This window comes from Bombina bombina, chromosome 7, assembly GCF_027579735.1.
Source record: "Bombina bombina isolate aBomBom1 chromosome 7, aBomBom1.pri, whole genome shotgun sequence".
NCBI lineage: Eukaryota > Metazoa > Chordata > Amphibia > Anura > Bombinatoridae > Bombina > Bombina bombina.
Window position 1 is genome coordinate 380,911,237 of NC_069505.1, and position 15,688 is coordinate 380,926,924.

Genomic DNA, 15,688 nt, shown 5'->3' on the forward strand with positions numbered 1-15,688 from the left:
CTCAAGGTCCGTTTTTCCATCAGGATCTCAAATCATTAAATTTGAAGGTATGGAAATTGAACGCTTAGTTCCAAGTCATAGAGGTTTCTCTGATTCAGTGATTTAATACTATGTTACAAGCTCGTAAATCTGTCTCTAGAAAGATTTATTATAGAGTTTGGAAGACTTACATTTCATGGTGTTCCTCTCATAAATTCTCCTGGCATTCTTTTAGAATTCCTAGAATTTTGCAGTTTCTTTAGGATGGTTTGGATAAGGGTTTGTCTGCAAGTTCCTTGAAAGGACAAATCTCCGCTCTTTCTGTTTTATTTCACAGAAAGATTGCTATACTTCCTGATATACACTGTTTTGTACAGGCTTTAGTTCATATTAAGCCTGTCATTAAGTCAATTTCTCCTCCTTGGAGTCTTAATTTGGTTCTGAGGGCTTTACATGCTCCTCCATTTGAACCTATGCATTCTTTGGACATTAAACTACTTTCTTGGAAAGTGTTGTTCCTTTTGGCTATCTCTTCTGCTAGAAGAGTTTCTGAGCTATCTGCTCTTTCTTGTGAGTCTCCTTTTCTGTTTTTTCATCAGGATAAGGCAGTTTTGCGGACTTCTTTTCAATTTTTACCTAAGGTTGTGAATTCTAACAACATTAGTAGAGAAATTGTTGTCCCTTCTTTATGTCCTAATCCTAAGAATTCTATGGAGAGATCCTTACATTCTTTGGATGTGGTAAGAGCTTTGAAATATTATGTGGAAGCTACTAAAGATTTCAGGAAGACTTCTAGTGTTTGTTTTATTTTCTGGTCCTAGGAAAGGTCAGAAAGCTTCTGCTATTTCCTTGGCTTCTTGGTTGAAACTTTTGATTCATCAAGCTTATTTGGAGTCGGGTCAAACCCTGCCTCAGAGAATTACAGCTCATTCTACTAGATCAGTCTCCACTTCATGGGCTTTTAAGAATGAAGCGTCAGTTGATCAGATTTGCAAAGCAGCCACTTGGTCCTCTTTGCATACATTTACTAAATTCTACCATTTTGATGTATTTGCTTCTTCGGAAGCAGTTTTTGGTAGAAAAGTTCTTCAGGCAGCTGTTTCAGTTTGATTCTTCTGCTTTTTGATTTAAGTTTTTTTCTTTCAAAAGTGAAAATTAACTTATTTTTGGGTTGTGGATTATTTTCTCAGCGTAATATGGCTGTTTTTGTTTAATTCCCTCCCTCTCTAATGACTCTTGAGTGGAAGACTCCACATCTTGGGTATTGATATCCCATATGTCACTAGCTCATGGACTCTTGCCAATTACATGAAAGAAAACATAATTTATGTAAGAACTTACCTGATAAATTCATTTCTTTCATATTAGCAAGAGTCCATGAGGCCCACCCTTTTTATGGTGGTTATGATTTTTTGTATAAAGCACAATTATTTCCAAATTTCCTTTGTTGATGCTTTCTACTCCTTTCTTTATCACCCCACTGCTTGGCTATTCGTTAAACTGAATTGTGGGTGTGGTGAGGGGTGTATTTATAGGCATTTTGAGGTTTGGGAAACTTTGCCCCTCCTGGTAGGATTGTATATCCCATATTTCACTAGCTCATGGACTCTTGCCAATATGAAAGAAATTAATTTATCAGGTAAGTTCTTACATAAATTATGTTTTTTCCCTGTACCTTATTTTTCATGCAGATAAGGCAGTCCTCATGTTAAGTTGGGGTTTCTCCCTAAGGTTGTGTTGGATCGAAACATTATTCAGAAAATTGATGTTCCTTTTTTCCTAATCCTTCTTCCCATAAGGAACGTCTTTTGCATAACCTGGATGTTGTGCGTGCACTAAAATTTTTCCTTCAAGCAAATAAAGATTTTCAGCAATCTTCTGCCCCGTTTGTGGTTTTTGTCTGGAAAGCGTAAGGGTCAGAAGATCACGTCTACTACCCTTTCCCTCTGGTTAAATAAGAAGTATTATTCGTTTAGCTTATGAGACAGCTGGACAGCAGCCTCCTGAGAGAATTACGGCTCATTCCACTAGGGCTGTCTCCTCATCTTGGACTTTCAAAAATAAAGGTTCTGTGGAACAGATTGGCAAGGCGACAACATGATCCTCTTTGCATACTTTTTCCAAATTCTACAAATTTGTTACTTTGGCCTCAGCTGAGGCCTCTATTTTGGGACAAAGGTTCTTCAAGTGTTGGTGCCTTCTGTTTAGTTCCTCCTGCCATGTTCTCCCTCCCTTCTCATTTCGTGTCCTCTAGCTTTGGGTATTGGTTCCCACTAGTAATTGGAATGATATTGTGGACTCTCCATGCCATAGGAAATAAAACAAAATTTATGCTTGCCTGATGATAAATTTCTTTCTTACCAGGCATGAAGAGTCCACGACCCCGCCCTCTTTTTAAATTATATTCTGCAGTTTTTTTTGAGTAATCCTCAGACACCTCTATACTTTTGTGTTTTCTTCTTTTTCCATTTTCCTTCTGCTGAATGACTGGGGATTATGGGTAAGGGAAGTTACACTTAATAGCTTTGCTGGTGTGCTCTTTGCCTCCTCTTGCTTGCAAGTAGTTGAATTTTCACTAGTAATTGGAATGACGTGGTGGACTCTCCATGTCCGGAATGAGACATTTTATTAGGTAAGCATACATTTTTGTTTTTCCATACATGACTTGCAGAGTCAGCAGGGCATTTACTGGATTCAATTCCTAGTAGCTGATGGTGCGCTCATGTCTGGGTGCTAGGTGAATCGGAACAAAATTTTGGATTTTAATATAACTCTTCTTCCCCCCCCCTTTTTTTTTTTTTTTTTTATTATATTCTGCGTTGTATATAAATATTATGTTTGAATTCTGTTTACATGTTCACTCAAGCATAAATTGTAATAAACTTGAAGAATTCTTACAAACATTTTTAAATTGCATATATACTTATTTGTTCACCCTACCTTATTGTATTTCATTTCATTGTATCTTAAGTGTCACTGGCAGATTTTTTAAAATTTATTGTTTGTTATAGATATATGTCTATATATGAGGTATCGCATGCATGGTCAATCACTAGTAAGTTTGTGCTTATGTTTTATGTTTATTTTTTTTAAAAAATATTTATTTATTTTTTCCTGCAGGTTGTCAATGGATCATATTCAAGGGGCCTGGAAAACCATCAGCAATGGTTTTGGACTTAAGGATTCTGTTTTCGATGGCTCAAGTTGCATGTCCCCAACGATTGCTCAACAATTTGGTTACCGTCGGGCGTCAGATGATGGCAAACTAATGGATACATCCAAGACTAGTAGTACGATTCGTGTATTTTTACCTAATAAACAGAGGACAGTGGTAAGTGGCATGCTTTTTGAATGTACGGTTTACGTTTTGTTACCTGAACTTTTGTAATACAATTGAGCCCCAAAGTGCAAACTGATGCTCCTGTACATCTGTGCAAGTTTTAAATAAACACCTTTTGTATTTAAAAAAAGTAGTTAATGCAGGGATATATAAATTTGTTCAAAATTTAGGTGCATGATGTGACAACGCACACCTACAAACATTAGGATGCACTCTGCTTTATTCCTTATTGCTTAATCTTTCCATATGTTTCAGGGTTCCACCCTGTTGTCAGATATATATTCATGTAATATTTTAATGTGAAATATACACAGTTTATCGTGCTGCCACCAAACCAGTAACATGTTCCACATGGTGTGTGTTGCCTCCACTTCCTGTCCTAAAGCGGACCCTATGCCACACCCCTTAAACTTTGCAATGACAGACATTGAGGGGGGGGGGTTGTACTTCATTAAAACAGTGGCTAAAAACAAAGTATCTGTGAAACAAATATATCACAATTGAAATCTATGTTGCTCAAGATCAGACATCAAAAGCCAAGCTGTTTTGTAACAATTTAGTATACCTTTCACTTATTTAAACACATATTTAGACAATGTATAGTTTTGTTTGTTCTTAACAAACAGTTGCTATTTTGATTGAATGTACTGTATATTAAGCTGAGCTATTTGTAGAATCGCGTCATATAATTCTATAAATTTAAGTTTAGTCTCCTTTGGTTTTGTAGTAGGATCTGCGCTTTATCACCTCCTCGAGAGAGAGAGAGGAGGAACATGATCTAGGATCATGTATCTCAAATACAACACATTAATTTGTGAAAAATGTTGTCACTGGTTGCTCAGATATTCCATCTCTTATGGCATGCCAGGTTGGCACTACAATGATTTACCATTCTTACCTGAAGATTATCACAGGTTTTCCCTATGTAGAAAAGGCTACAAGGACAGTGTACCATATAGACCCTGGTTTCTCAACAGCCGGGCCGTGGCCCTGTACCGGGCCGTGATAGCCCTGCTGGTGGGCCCTGACCTGTCATGCCCCCACTGCACACTCTTACCCTACTACACACCAGGGGCAGACTGACCAATCAAGGCCCCAGGAAAACTGAAAAAACACTGACCCAAATGTATTCAAATTTTTGTAAATGAACATGGTAGCCTCTCTGTCCTAATCCCAACAGGCCCATCAACCTCCAGAGCCAGGACCCCCAACATTAAGGGCCCCAACCTCCAGGGCCAGACCTCACACTCCATGGCCCTCACAGCGACAGACCCTCGGCAGGACCCCCCACACTCCAGGGCCCCCACTAAACCCACACTGAACTGCTTAGTTATTGATGGGGCAAATCCCTGCTGCTTAATATATAAATATATATATATATATATATATATATATATATATATATATATATATATATATATATATATATATATATATATATATATATATATATATATATATATATATATATATATATACACATATATATATATACACACAGTGTGTATATATATATATATATATATTCACACCAGCAGGTAAACGTTTTTGGGGTCTCCCCGTCCTCAGACCACTGAGGTCTGAGGACAGGGTACACGCTGAAAATGTTTACCTTAACAAATAAATGAATTTGTGAACAACGGAGAGTGCCTTCTTTGCTGTTGTGAATATTATTCTGATTAAAAGTGCACCCCGGAGGCTCTCTTGGATATTGAGTGCTGGTTCCCTATCTTGCATTAGTATATATATATATATATCGGCCCCTGGACATGTCCAGCTAAAATTTACCGGGCCTTGAGGTCACTTTGGTTGAGAACCACTGATATAGACTATATGTATGTTGTGGTAGAGGTCATTCAAATTTTTATATATCTTTTCTTATGTCTAGGATGGTGAAAATAGGAACCTGTGAACATTCCATCACGTTATACAACTACTATACAGATAGCATTCTGGTTTGGAAACATCCAGCCATGTCTGTCTTAATACAGCAAACATTGCTATATTAATACTTTTCCCAGATTTATTTAGTGTATAGCTCACCATGATGATAGCCCCTCACTTCAGATCTTTGCTGCATCTCATCCAATTGCTCGTAAGCTGTGATTTTATTGGCATTATTCCTCCATACCCCTAAGAACTGGTAGCACTTTTTTTTCTTTTTTTTCAAAGCCTGCAAATGGGAACTCGAAGCTTCAAGCAGAGAGTTCCTGTCTCTGTAGGCTTCTGATACAATGTAGTGAGCAGACATGAACCTTATTTAATGACCCATTAATCAACAATTTTCTGATTAAAAATTCAATGTCAAACTCTTAAACACCAAATTTGGGTGTGCTTGATTCAACAGTTCTAAACATTCCAGAAATTAATTATCCCTTCCACAAAAAAAAAAAAAATTAAATCCTCTATATATCTTCTATATTATTTGATATTGGGATCTGCAAAATTGAGTTCCTTGCTTTTTAAATTCTGTCAAAAAGAGACCCTATTGATGTTCCCATCAATAGAAAATAGAAGCATTGTGCTTCTTCCGGCAACCCTTTTCAAAGTTCTTGAATCCGGGAGGAAACACCTCACGATGTGCACTTATAGCTGTAGTATATAGTACAAATACATTGACAGTGTTTGTTAAAGAGCGTCTCCTGTAGACACTATTTGGTGGCATTGTTAAATTCTTGTGTATTTTGGGTAAAATGTTGGAATATACTGTAAGGTAGGTGTATAGTTGTTTGTCTATAAACTTAGCCTCCAATGCACTACCCACTTGATTTAATAGTTTTAATGGTTCATTTTTATAATATCCATAGTCCAACAACACTATGGGGCCTCCCATGTCAACTCTGCCAATTTTTACTGTTTTACCATTCTTTATCAGATCTTTGGATACTGTTCTCTTCCTTTGTGTCAAGTTCTTCCAAATGTTATTCTTTTGTGTATCCACATACTCATTCAATTCCCTCTAACATATGTATAAAAGTCAGAGTACTGAGATTATTGCTATTTGGATCAAACGTAATTATTTCCCTAAATCGAATAATTTAATCAGAACTCATCCCAAAAGATTCTTTTCATCCCAACTGCTTTTGTAATCTCCTTGTCAATATATAGATCAAATGTACTGGTATAACAGGTAGGTAACAAATTATAGGTGTTTTTGCAGTAGCTTATTCTCACCTTCACATCATCATGAACATCATCAGCACATGACTACTCCAGATTACCCATTTTTTTTTTTGTTACATACTTTTTTTTTTTTTTTTTATATGTAGCCATGTGTTTTAGCATAGCTGCGTACACAGCTCATTAAAGAAAGTAACAATTTTATTTCCTGATGACGCTGGGTGCACTATATCTGTGTATGCCGTATTTTACATATCTCATAAAGAGTTCGAGCAAACACATGGGATTATACTACAATCCAATAGGAGGCAAAAACCCACCTACATTCCAAAACTTTAATCCCTTCCACTTTCCCATAATCCCTCAAATTTTTACCTCCAAGATGGATTGAGGTAAATTCTGAAGTATTTATTTACAACATATAGAAAGGGATTCTTTATCTTTTGAGACTTTTTTTTTTTTTTTCTTTTCCCCCTCCTCAGCCTACAAAGGACACAGGAGTTTACAGCCATGAAGTGAAAACTTTCTTCCAGTACTAAGATGTTACAGGCCACCCAGGTGAAAGTTGGATCTATCCACTAATCCCCTGGTCTATAAGAGTGCTGCTCCTAGTATGCTGGTACTTTCCCCCCCAGACAAAATGTAGATTTATTCTCCAATATCCTGGTTTAGAGTGGCTGCAATCTTTTGAGCACATTTTGTAAAATCTTTAAAAAGCTCCCTTTGCTATCTAGATTGTCGTTACTTCTTTGTGTCCAGAACTGATCAATTCTAAGGAGCGACTCTTGCATAATTTTGATGTAGTCAGAGCTTTGAAGTTCTATCTTTAAGATACTAAATAATTCTAACAATCTTCTAGTTGGGTTGTTCACTACTCTGAGATTTGTAAGGGGCAGAGGACTACTACGGTAGCCTGTAACTCTCTTGGCTGAAATTATTCACAAGGCTTACTTGGTGGTGGAAAGTCACCTCCTAAGTGTATAACAGCTCACTCTACAAGAGCAGTTGCAACTTCTTGGGCTTTTAAAAATTATCCATCTTTGGAACAGATTTGCCAAGCTGCAACACGGTCTAATCTGAATACCTTTACAAAATTGTATTGTTTTTGCTTCTTTGCAAGGAGCAGTCGGCAGTAAAGTCCTTCAGGCTACAGTGTCTGCTAAATAGGAACTGCCAGGAAAATTCCCCCACCCTTTCCTTAACAGGAATCATCCCCTTGGGTATTAATCCCACATGTTATGGAGCACTATGGACCTTCATCATTTTACGAAAGAAAAGAAAATTTATGCTTACCTGATGATAAATTATTTTCTTTTTGGAATGATGATGGTTCATAGGCCCCACCTGTTTCATTTTTGCATGACAGTTCTAATTAAAACCTCTACAGACCCTGCTTTGTCTTTCCTACATATGCCTCCTATTCTCTGCTCGGCTATACGTTGAACTGAATAGGAGTGGGAGGAATTTTAAGCTCTTATGTGAGTTGACTGCCTCCTCGTGGCGGAAAATATATCCCACATGTTTTGGACCACTATTGACCATTGTCATTCCGAAAGAATATATCAGGTCAGCATTTTTTTTTTAAATACCAATAGGGACTTCTGTTTTACATTATAAGTAGTAATATAGCCGCACCACCAACTGTATTTAAAACATTATTGCTTTATTGTGCCAATTAAAACAGACAACGTTTCGGACCCATGTCCTTATTCATGTCTAACATAAAACATTAAAATCAAACCTTAAATAGGCTGAAGCTCCGTCTACCACACCTGTTTTCACCTGTGTTAACCTTTAGTTATCCTTTCCTGAACTCAATGCCATCTAGTGGCCAATTTCTGAATTTTTCAAAATACATTCAAGGTGACCTTCAACAAAGGATATATAAAGAAGTTGGTCAAATACATTTCTCTATATCTTTGCATGTTTAACATCAGGTTCTGGAAAAAAGACATTTAGTTAGGTGTATAGTTATTAATATTAACTGGCATATACTCAAATTTTCAGAATACATTCAAGGTGACCTTCAACAAAGGATATATAGAGAAGTTAGTCAAATTAATTTCTTTGCATTTTTAACATCCAATCCTTGAACAAAAGACATTTTGTTGTTGAATGTATAGTTATTAATATTCACTGGCATATACTCCAATCCATTTCCCTGTTCATTCCATTAGGGGTCATAGTCCCTAACTCATGAATCCAGTACAATTCCCTGTACTTTAACATCTTTGTTCTATTCCCACCCCTCCTAGGTATTTTTATATGTTCAAGTACCTGGAATCTGAGCGGATTAATTTGATGTCCAGCCATAATAAAGACAGGCATCTAATTTACCTGTCCTGATATGCTTTTATGTTGGTTAATGCGCTCCTGTACCTTCTGGGTGGTCTCGCCAACATACCCCAAACCACATGGACACTTAATTAGGTATATCACGAAACTTAGTATTACAAGTATAATAATCCTTCAACCTATATTTTTTAACTGTAGAGGGGTTAGTAAAGGTTGGGACTTTGATGACATTATTGCAATTCTGGCAGTTGAGACATGGAAAACATCCCAAGTTCTTATCCCCAATGTGTCCCTGATTTGTATTTCTCTTTGGACCCACATCAACTTTAACTGTGTTTTTAAATGCAGTCATGGGGGGACTAGAAAACACTTTTACATGTGGATTTGAGATCTGTAAAATATGCCAATGTTTTCTTAATACTTTCTGTATTTGATTGCTCCAAGGGGAGTATTCATTAACAAAGATCATTTTTGTATTATTTTTATTATTTCTTATCCTCTCTTTGAGAAAATCGGTCTTAGGGGTCTGTAATGCATCCCTAATTCCCTGCTGAATTAAATCTGTTGGGTATCCTCTGTTTGAAGTGTTTACCCATTTCTGATAGCCTTTCTTTTACTAGATTTTCATAAGAGACAATCCGTCTCACACGCATGAATTGGCTCCTGGGTAAACTCTTCAACAGTGCAGGAGGGTGTGCACTATTAAAGTGCAACAAATTGTTATAGTCTATTTGTTTTTGTAAAGATCCACAGCTAGCAAACCCTCTTGTTTAGAGGTATCAAGAAAATCAATTCTCTCCTCATTTACAGTCAATTTAAATTTTATATGCTGTGTAGCACAATTCAGATCATTAACAAATTGTTCCAAAATGCAAAGATATAGAGAAATTTATTTGACTAACTTCTTTATATATCCTTTGTTGAAGGTCACCTTGAATGTATTTTGAAAAATTCAGAAATTGGCCACTAGATGGCATTGAGTTCAGGAAAGGATAACTAAAGGTTAACACAGGTGAAAACAGGTGTGGTAGGCGGAGCTTCAGCCTATTAAATAAATGGGAGATCCCATTAGCTATAAAATGGCCAAATCTAACCTAGAGGAATTAGAGGTCACACAATTCACACCCTGGTTCAGATACCTTCAACTCAGACACTTTGTTGACTCTCACAAGCTCAAACAACAAATTACAAGGGAGCTTACCACACTTGAGAAACTTTGCATTCAAGACTCCCCACAGATACACACCATCTCCCTCCTATATCAACTCCTAATCACCCCTCCCAAGACTTTACACACCTCAACAGTCAATTCCTGGCATAAAGAACTCCCTTACACTCTTACAGAGCAAGAATGGCTAAAAATCTTTCAGAACACAGCTAGATCCGCACATTCATCAGCCCTACTGGAAACAAATTATAAATTCCTGCTCCGCTGGTATCTTACTCCCCACAGGTTGAAATTTATGTTTCCCGAAGCATCTGATAGATGTTGGAGAAAATGTGCAGGAAAAGGAACCCCTTTTCACATATGGTGGGAGTGCCCCAAAATAGCAAATTACTGGAAGAGTATTAACTCAGAGATGAGTAAAATGCTAAATTGTAATATTCCATTAGACCCTATGGTATACCTGTTTCATACAATCCCCAAATTCCCCTTCAAACAATACATGTCACTTTTCCAATTAGCCATATGTAGTGCGAAGCAAGTCATCCCTAGGCTTTGGAAATCAGATACAGAACCCACAGTAGCTATGTGGGCAGCGCAGATGAAAACTAATTTATCGCTAGAAAGATTCTATTATTACACAGTAGGTAGATTAGATTACTATGCAGAAATGATGTTCTTCTGGGACTCCTACTATCATCCTAGAGCCGGGGAGAGGGGAGACCTGCAGGAGTAGGATTATGTGCTAGTGTAATGCAAATGCAAAGCAGCAAAGTATCTACTCACGTTGAAATCAATTTTGCAGACTTAACTGTCTCACTGTTAAAGACAAGAAAACTGTAGATAAACAATCTTGTAAGAAACATGTTGATGTTGTAACTTGAGTTTGATAGCCTCTGACTGTCTATTAATGTTGTTTTGTGGTGCCATACCTAGATGTCACAAACAAATCTGGGATATTTGAACTTTGGAAGCTAGGGACAAACTGATGGACTTGAACAGTAATGCAAATATAAAAAAGCCATAATTTCTCCAACATAGGTGTGTCCGGTCCACGGCGTCATCCTTACTTGTGGGATATTCTCCTCCCCAACAGGAAATGGCAAAGAGCCCAGCAAAGCTGGTCACATGATCCCTCCTAGGCTCCGCCTACCCCAGTCATTCTCTTTGCCGTTGTACAGGCAACATCTCCACGGAGATGGCTTAGAGTTTTTTAGTGTTTAACTGTAGTTTTTATTATTCAATCAAGAGTTTGTTATTTTGAAATAGTGCTGGTATGTACTATTTACTCAGAAACAGAAAAGAGATGAAGATTTCTGTTTGTATGAGGAAAATGATTTTAGCAACCGTAACTAAAATCCATGGCTGTTCCACACAGGACTGTTGAGAGCAATTAACTTCAGTTGGGGGAACAGTATGCAGTCTCTTGCTGCTTGAGGTATGACACATTCTAACAAGACGATGTAATGCTGGAAGCTGTCATTTTCCCTATGGGATCCGGTAAGCCATGTTTATTACGATCGTAAATAAGGGCTTCACAAGGGCTTATTAAGACTGTAGACTTTTCTGGGCTAAATCGATTCATTATTAACACATATTTAGCCTTGAGGAATCATTTTATCTGGGTATTTTGATATAAGAATATCGGCAGGCACTGTATTAGACACCTTATTCCTTAGGGGCTTTCCCAAAGCATAAGCAGAGCCTCATTTTCGCGCCGGTGTGGCGCACTTGTTTTTGAGAGGCATGGCATGCAGTCGCATGTGTGAGGAGCTCTGATACTTAGAAAAGACTTTCTGAAGGCGTCATTTGGTATCGTATTCCCCTTTGGGCTTGGTTGGGTCTCAGCAAAGCAGATACCAGGGACTGTAAAGGGGTTAAAGTTTAAAACGGCTCCGGTTCCGTTATTTTAAGGGTTAAAGCTTCCAAATTTGGTGTGCAATACTTTTAAGGCTTTAAGACACTGTGGTGAAAATTTGGTGAATTTTGTACAATTCCTTCATGTTTTTTCGCAATTGCAGTAATAAAGTGTGTTCAGTTTAAAATTTAAAGTGACAGTAACGGTTTTATTTTAAAACGTTTTTGTACTTTGTTATCAAGTTTATGCCTGTTTAACATGTCTGAACTACCAGATAGACTGTGTTCTGAATGTGGGGAAGCCAGAATTCCTATTCATTTAAATAAATGTGATTTATGTGATAATGACAATGATGCCCAAGATGATTCCTCAAGTGAGGGGAGTAAGCATGGTACTGCATCATTCCCTCCTTCGTCTACACGAGTCTTGCCCACTCAGGAGGCCCCTAGTACATCTAGCGCGCCAATACTCCTTACTATGCAACAATTAACGGCTGTAATGGATAATTCTGTCAAAAACATTTTAGCCCAAATGAACACTTGTCAGCGTAAGCGCGGCTGCTCTGTTTTAGATACTGAAGAGCATGGCAACGCTGATACTAATATCTCTGAAGGGCCCCTAACCAAGTCTGATGGGGCCAGGGAGGTTTTGTCTGAGGGAGAAATTACTGATTCAGGGAACATTTCTCAACAGGCTGAACCTGATGTGATTGCATTTAAATTTAAGTTGGAACATCTCCGCATTCTGCTTAAGGAGGTATTATCCACTCTGGATGATTGTGACAAGTTGGTCATCCCAGAGAAACTATGTAAAATGGACAAGTTCCTAGAGGTGCCGGGGCTCCCAGAAGCTTTTCCTATACCCAAGCGGGTGGCGGACATTGTTAATAAAGAATGGGAAAGGCCCGGTATTCCTTTCGTCCCTCCCCCCATATTTAAAAAATTGTTTCCTTTGGTCGACCCTAGAAAGGACTTATGGCAGACAGTCCCCAAGGTCGAGGGAGCGGTTTCCACTTTAAACAAACGCACCACTATACCCATAGAGGATAGTTGTGCTTTCAAAGATCCTATGGATAAAAAATTAGAAGGTTTGCTTAAAAAGATGTTTATTCAGCAGGGTTACCTTCTACAACCAATTGCATGCATTGTCCCTGTCGCTACAGCCGCATGTTTCTGGTTCGATGAGCTGATAAAGGCGGTCGATAGTGATTCTCCTCCTTATGAGGAGATTATGGAAAGCAGAGTGGCGCAGCGGAAGCGTGCTGGGCCCATAACCCAGAGGTCGATGGATCGAAACCATCCTCTGCTATGGGAAAACGCTGTTTGGCCCTGACTTGAAAGAGATTATCTCTGATATCACTGGGGGTAAGGGCCACGCCCTTCCTCAGGATCGGCCTTTCAAGGCAAAAAATAAACCTAATTTTCGTCCCTTTCGTAGAAACGGACCAGCCCGAGGTGCTACGTCCTCTAAGCAAGAGGGTAATACTTCTCAAGCCAAGCCAGCTTGGAGACCAATGCAAGGCTGGAACAAGGGAAAGCAGGCCAAGAAACCTGCCACTGCTACCAAGACTGCATGAAATGTTGGCCCCCGATCCGGGACCGGATCTGGTGGGGGGCAGACTCTCTCTCTTCGCTCAGGCTTGGGCAAGAGATGTTCTGGATCCTTGGGCGCTAGAAATAGTCTCCCAAGGTTATCTTCTAGAATTCAAGGGACTTCCCCCAAGGGGGAGGTTCCACAGGTCTCAGTTGTCTTCAGACCACATAAAAAGACAGGCATTCTTACATTGTGTAGAAGACCTGTTAAAAATGGGAGTGATTCATCCTGTTCCATTAAGAGAACAAGGGATGGGGTTCTACTCCAATCTGTTCATAGTTCCCAAAAAAGAGGGAACGTTCAGACCAATCTTAGATCTCAAGATCTTAAACAAGTTTCTCAAGGTTCCATCGTTCAAGATGGAAACCATTCGAACTATTCTTCCTTCCATCCAGGAAGGTCAATTCATGACCACGGTGGATTTAAAGGATGCGTATCTACATATTCCTATCCACAAGGAACATCATCGGTTCCTAAGGTTCGCATTCCTGGACAAGCATTACCAGTTCGTGGCGCTTCCTTTCGGATTAGCCACTGCTCCAAGGATTTTCACAAAGGTACTAGGGTCCCTTCTAGCTGTGCTAAGACCAAGGGGCATTGCTGTAGTACCTTACTTGGACGACATTCTGATTCAAGCGTCGTCCCTTCCTCAAGCAAAGGCTCACACGGACATCGTCCTGGCCTTTCTCAGATCTCACGGATGGAAAGTGAACGTGGAAAAGAGTTCTCTATCTCCGTCAACAAGGGTTTCCTTCTTGGGAACAATAATAGACTCCTTAGAAATGAGGATATTTCTGACAGAGGCCAGAAAAACAAAGCTTCTAGACTCTTGTCGGATACTTCATTCCGTTCCTCTTCCTTCCATAGCTCAGTGCATGGAAGTGATCGGGTTGATGGTAGCGGCAATGGACATAGTTCCTTTTGCGCGCATTCATCTAAGACCATTACAACTGTGCATGCTCAGTCAGTGGAATGGGGATTATACAGACTTGTCTCCGAAGATACAAGTAAATCAGAGGACCAGAGACTCACTCCGTTGGTGGCTGTCCCTGGACAACCTGTCACAAGGGATGACATTCCGCAGACCAGAGTGGGTCATTGTCACGACCGACGCCAGTCTGATGGGCTGGGGCGCGGTCTGGGAATCCCTGAAAGCTCAGGGTCTTTGGTCTCGGGAAGAATCTCTTCTACCGATAAATATTCTGGAACTGAGAGCGATATTCAATGCTCTCAAGGCTTGGCCTCAGCTAGCGAGGGCCAAGTTCATACGGTTTCAATCAGACAACATGACAACTGTTGCGTACATCAACCATCAGGGGGGAACAAGGAGTTCCCTAGCGATGGAAGAAGTGACCAAAATCATTCTATGGGCGGAGTCTCACTCCTGCCACCTGTCCGCTATCCACATCCCAGGAGTGGAAAATTGGGAAGCGGATTTTCTGAGTCGTCAGTCATTGCATCCGGGGGAGTGGGAACTCCATCCGGAAATCTTTGCCCAAGTCACTCAGCTGTGGGGCATTCCAGACATGGATCTGATGGCCTCTCGTCAGAACTTCAAAGTTCCTTGCTACGGGTCCAGATCCAGGGATCCCAAGGCGGCTCTAGTGGATGCACTAGTAGCACCTTGGACCTTCAAACTAGCTTATGTGTTCCCGCCGTTTCCTCTCATCCCCAGGCTGGTAGCCAGGATCAATCAGGAGAGGGCGTCGGTGATCTTGATAGCTCCTGCGTGGCCACGCAGGACTTGGTATGCAGATCTGGTGAATATGTCATCGGCTCCACCTTGGAAGCTACCTTTGAGACGAGACCTTCTTGTTCAGGGTCCGTTCGAACATCCGAACCTGGTTTCACTCCAGCTGACTGCTTGGAGATTGAACGCTTGATCTTATCGAAGCGAGGGTTCTCAGATTCTGTTATCGATACTCTTGTTCAGGCCAGAAAGCCTGTAACTAGAAAGATTTACCACAAAATTTGGAAAAAATATATCTGTTGGTGTGAATCTAAAGGATTCCCTTGGGACAAGGTTAAGATTCCTAAGATTCTATCCTTCCTTCAAGAAGGATTGGAAAAAGGATTATCTGCAAGTTCCCTGAAGGGACAGATTTCTGCCTTGTCTGTGTTACTTCACAAAAAGCTGGCAGCTGTGCCAGATGTTCAAGCCTTTGTTCAGGCTCTGGTTAGAATTAAGCCTGTTTACAAACCTTTGACTCCTCCTTGGAGTCTCAATTTAGTTCTTTCAGTTCTTCAGGGGGTTCCGTTTGAACCCTTACATTCCGTTGATATTAAGTTATTATCTTGGAAAGTTTTGTTTTTAGTTGCAATCTCTTCTGCTAGAAGA

The 15,688-nt window shown here is 39.6% G+C and overlaps 1 protein-coding gene and 1 non-coding gene across 6 annotated transcripts in view; both read left to right on the forward strand.

Annotated features, from left to right (window-relative positions):
- LOC128666479 (RAF proto-oncogene serine/threonine-protein kinase) overlaps positions 1-15,688 on the forward strand; it is a 530,187-nt gene that overhangs the window by 111,424 nt on the left and 403,075 nt on the right. For all 5 annotated transcript variants that reach the window (XM_053721101.1, XM_053721099.1, XM_053721102.1 and 2 more), the window contains exon 2: positions 3,100-3,310. In XM_053721101.1, coding sequence (XP_053577076.1) covers positions 3,107-3,310 — 204 coding nt within the window. In that variant the 5' untranslated portion in view covers positions 3,100-3,106. The remainder of the gene's footprint in view (positions 1-3,099; positions 3,311-15,688) is intronic.
- On the forward strand, positions 12,994-13,065 carry TRNAM-CAU (transfer RNA methionine (anticodon CAU)). Its single transcript has one exon. It is a non-coding gene; the product is annotated as a tRNA-Met (tRNA).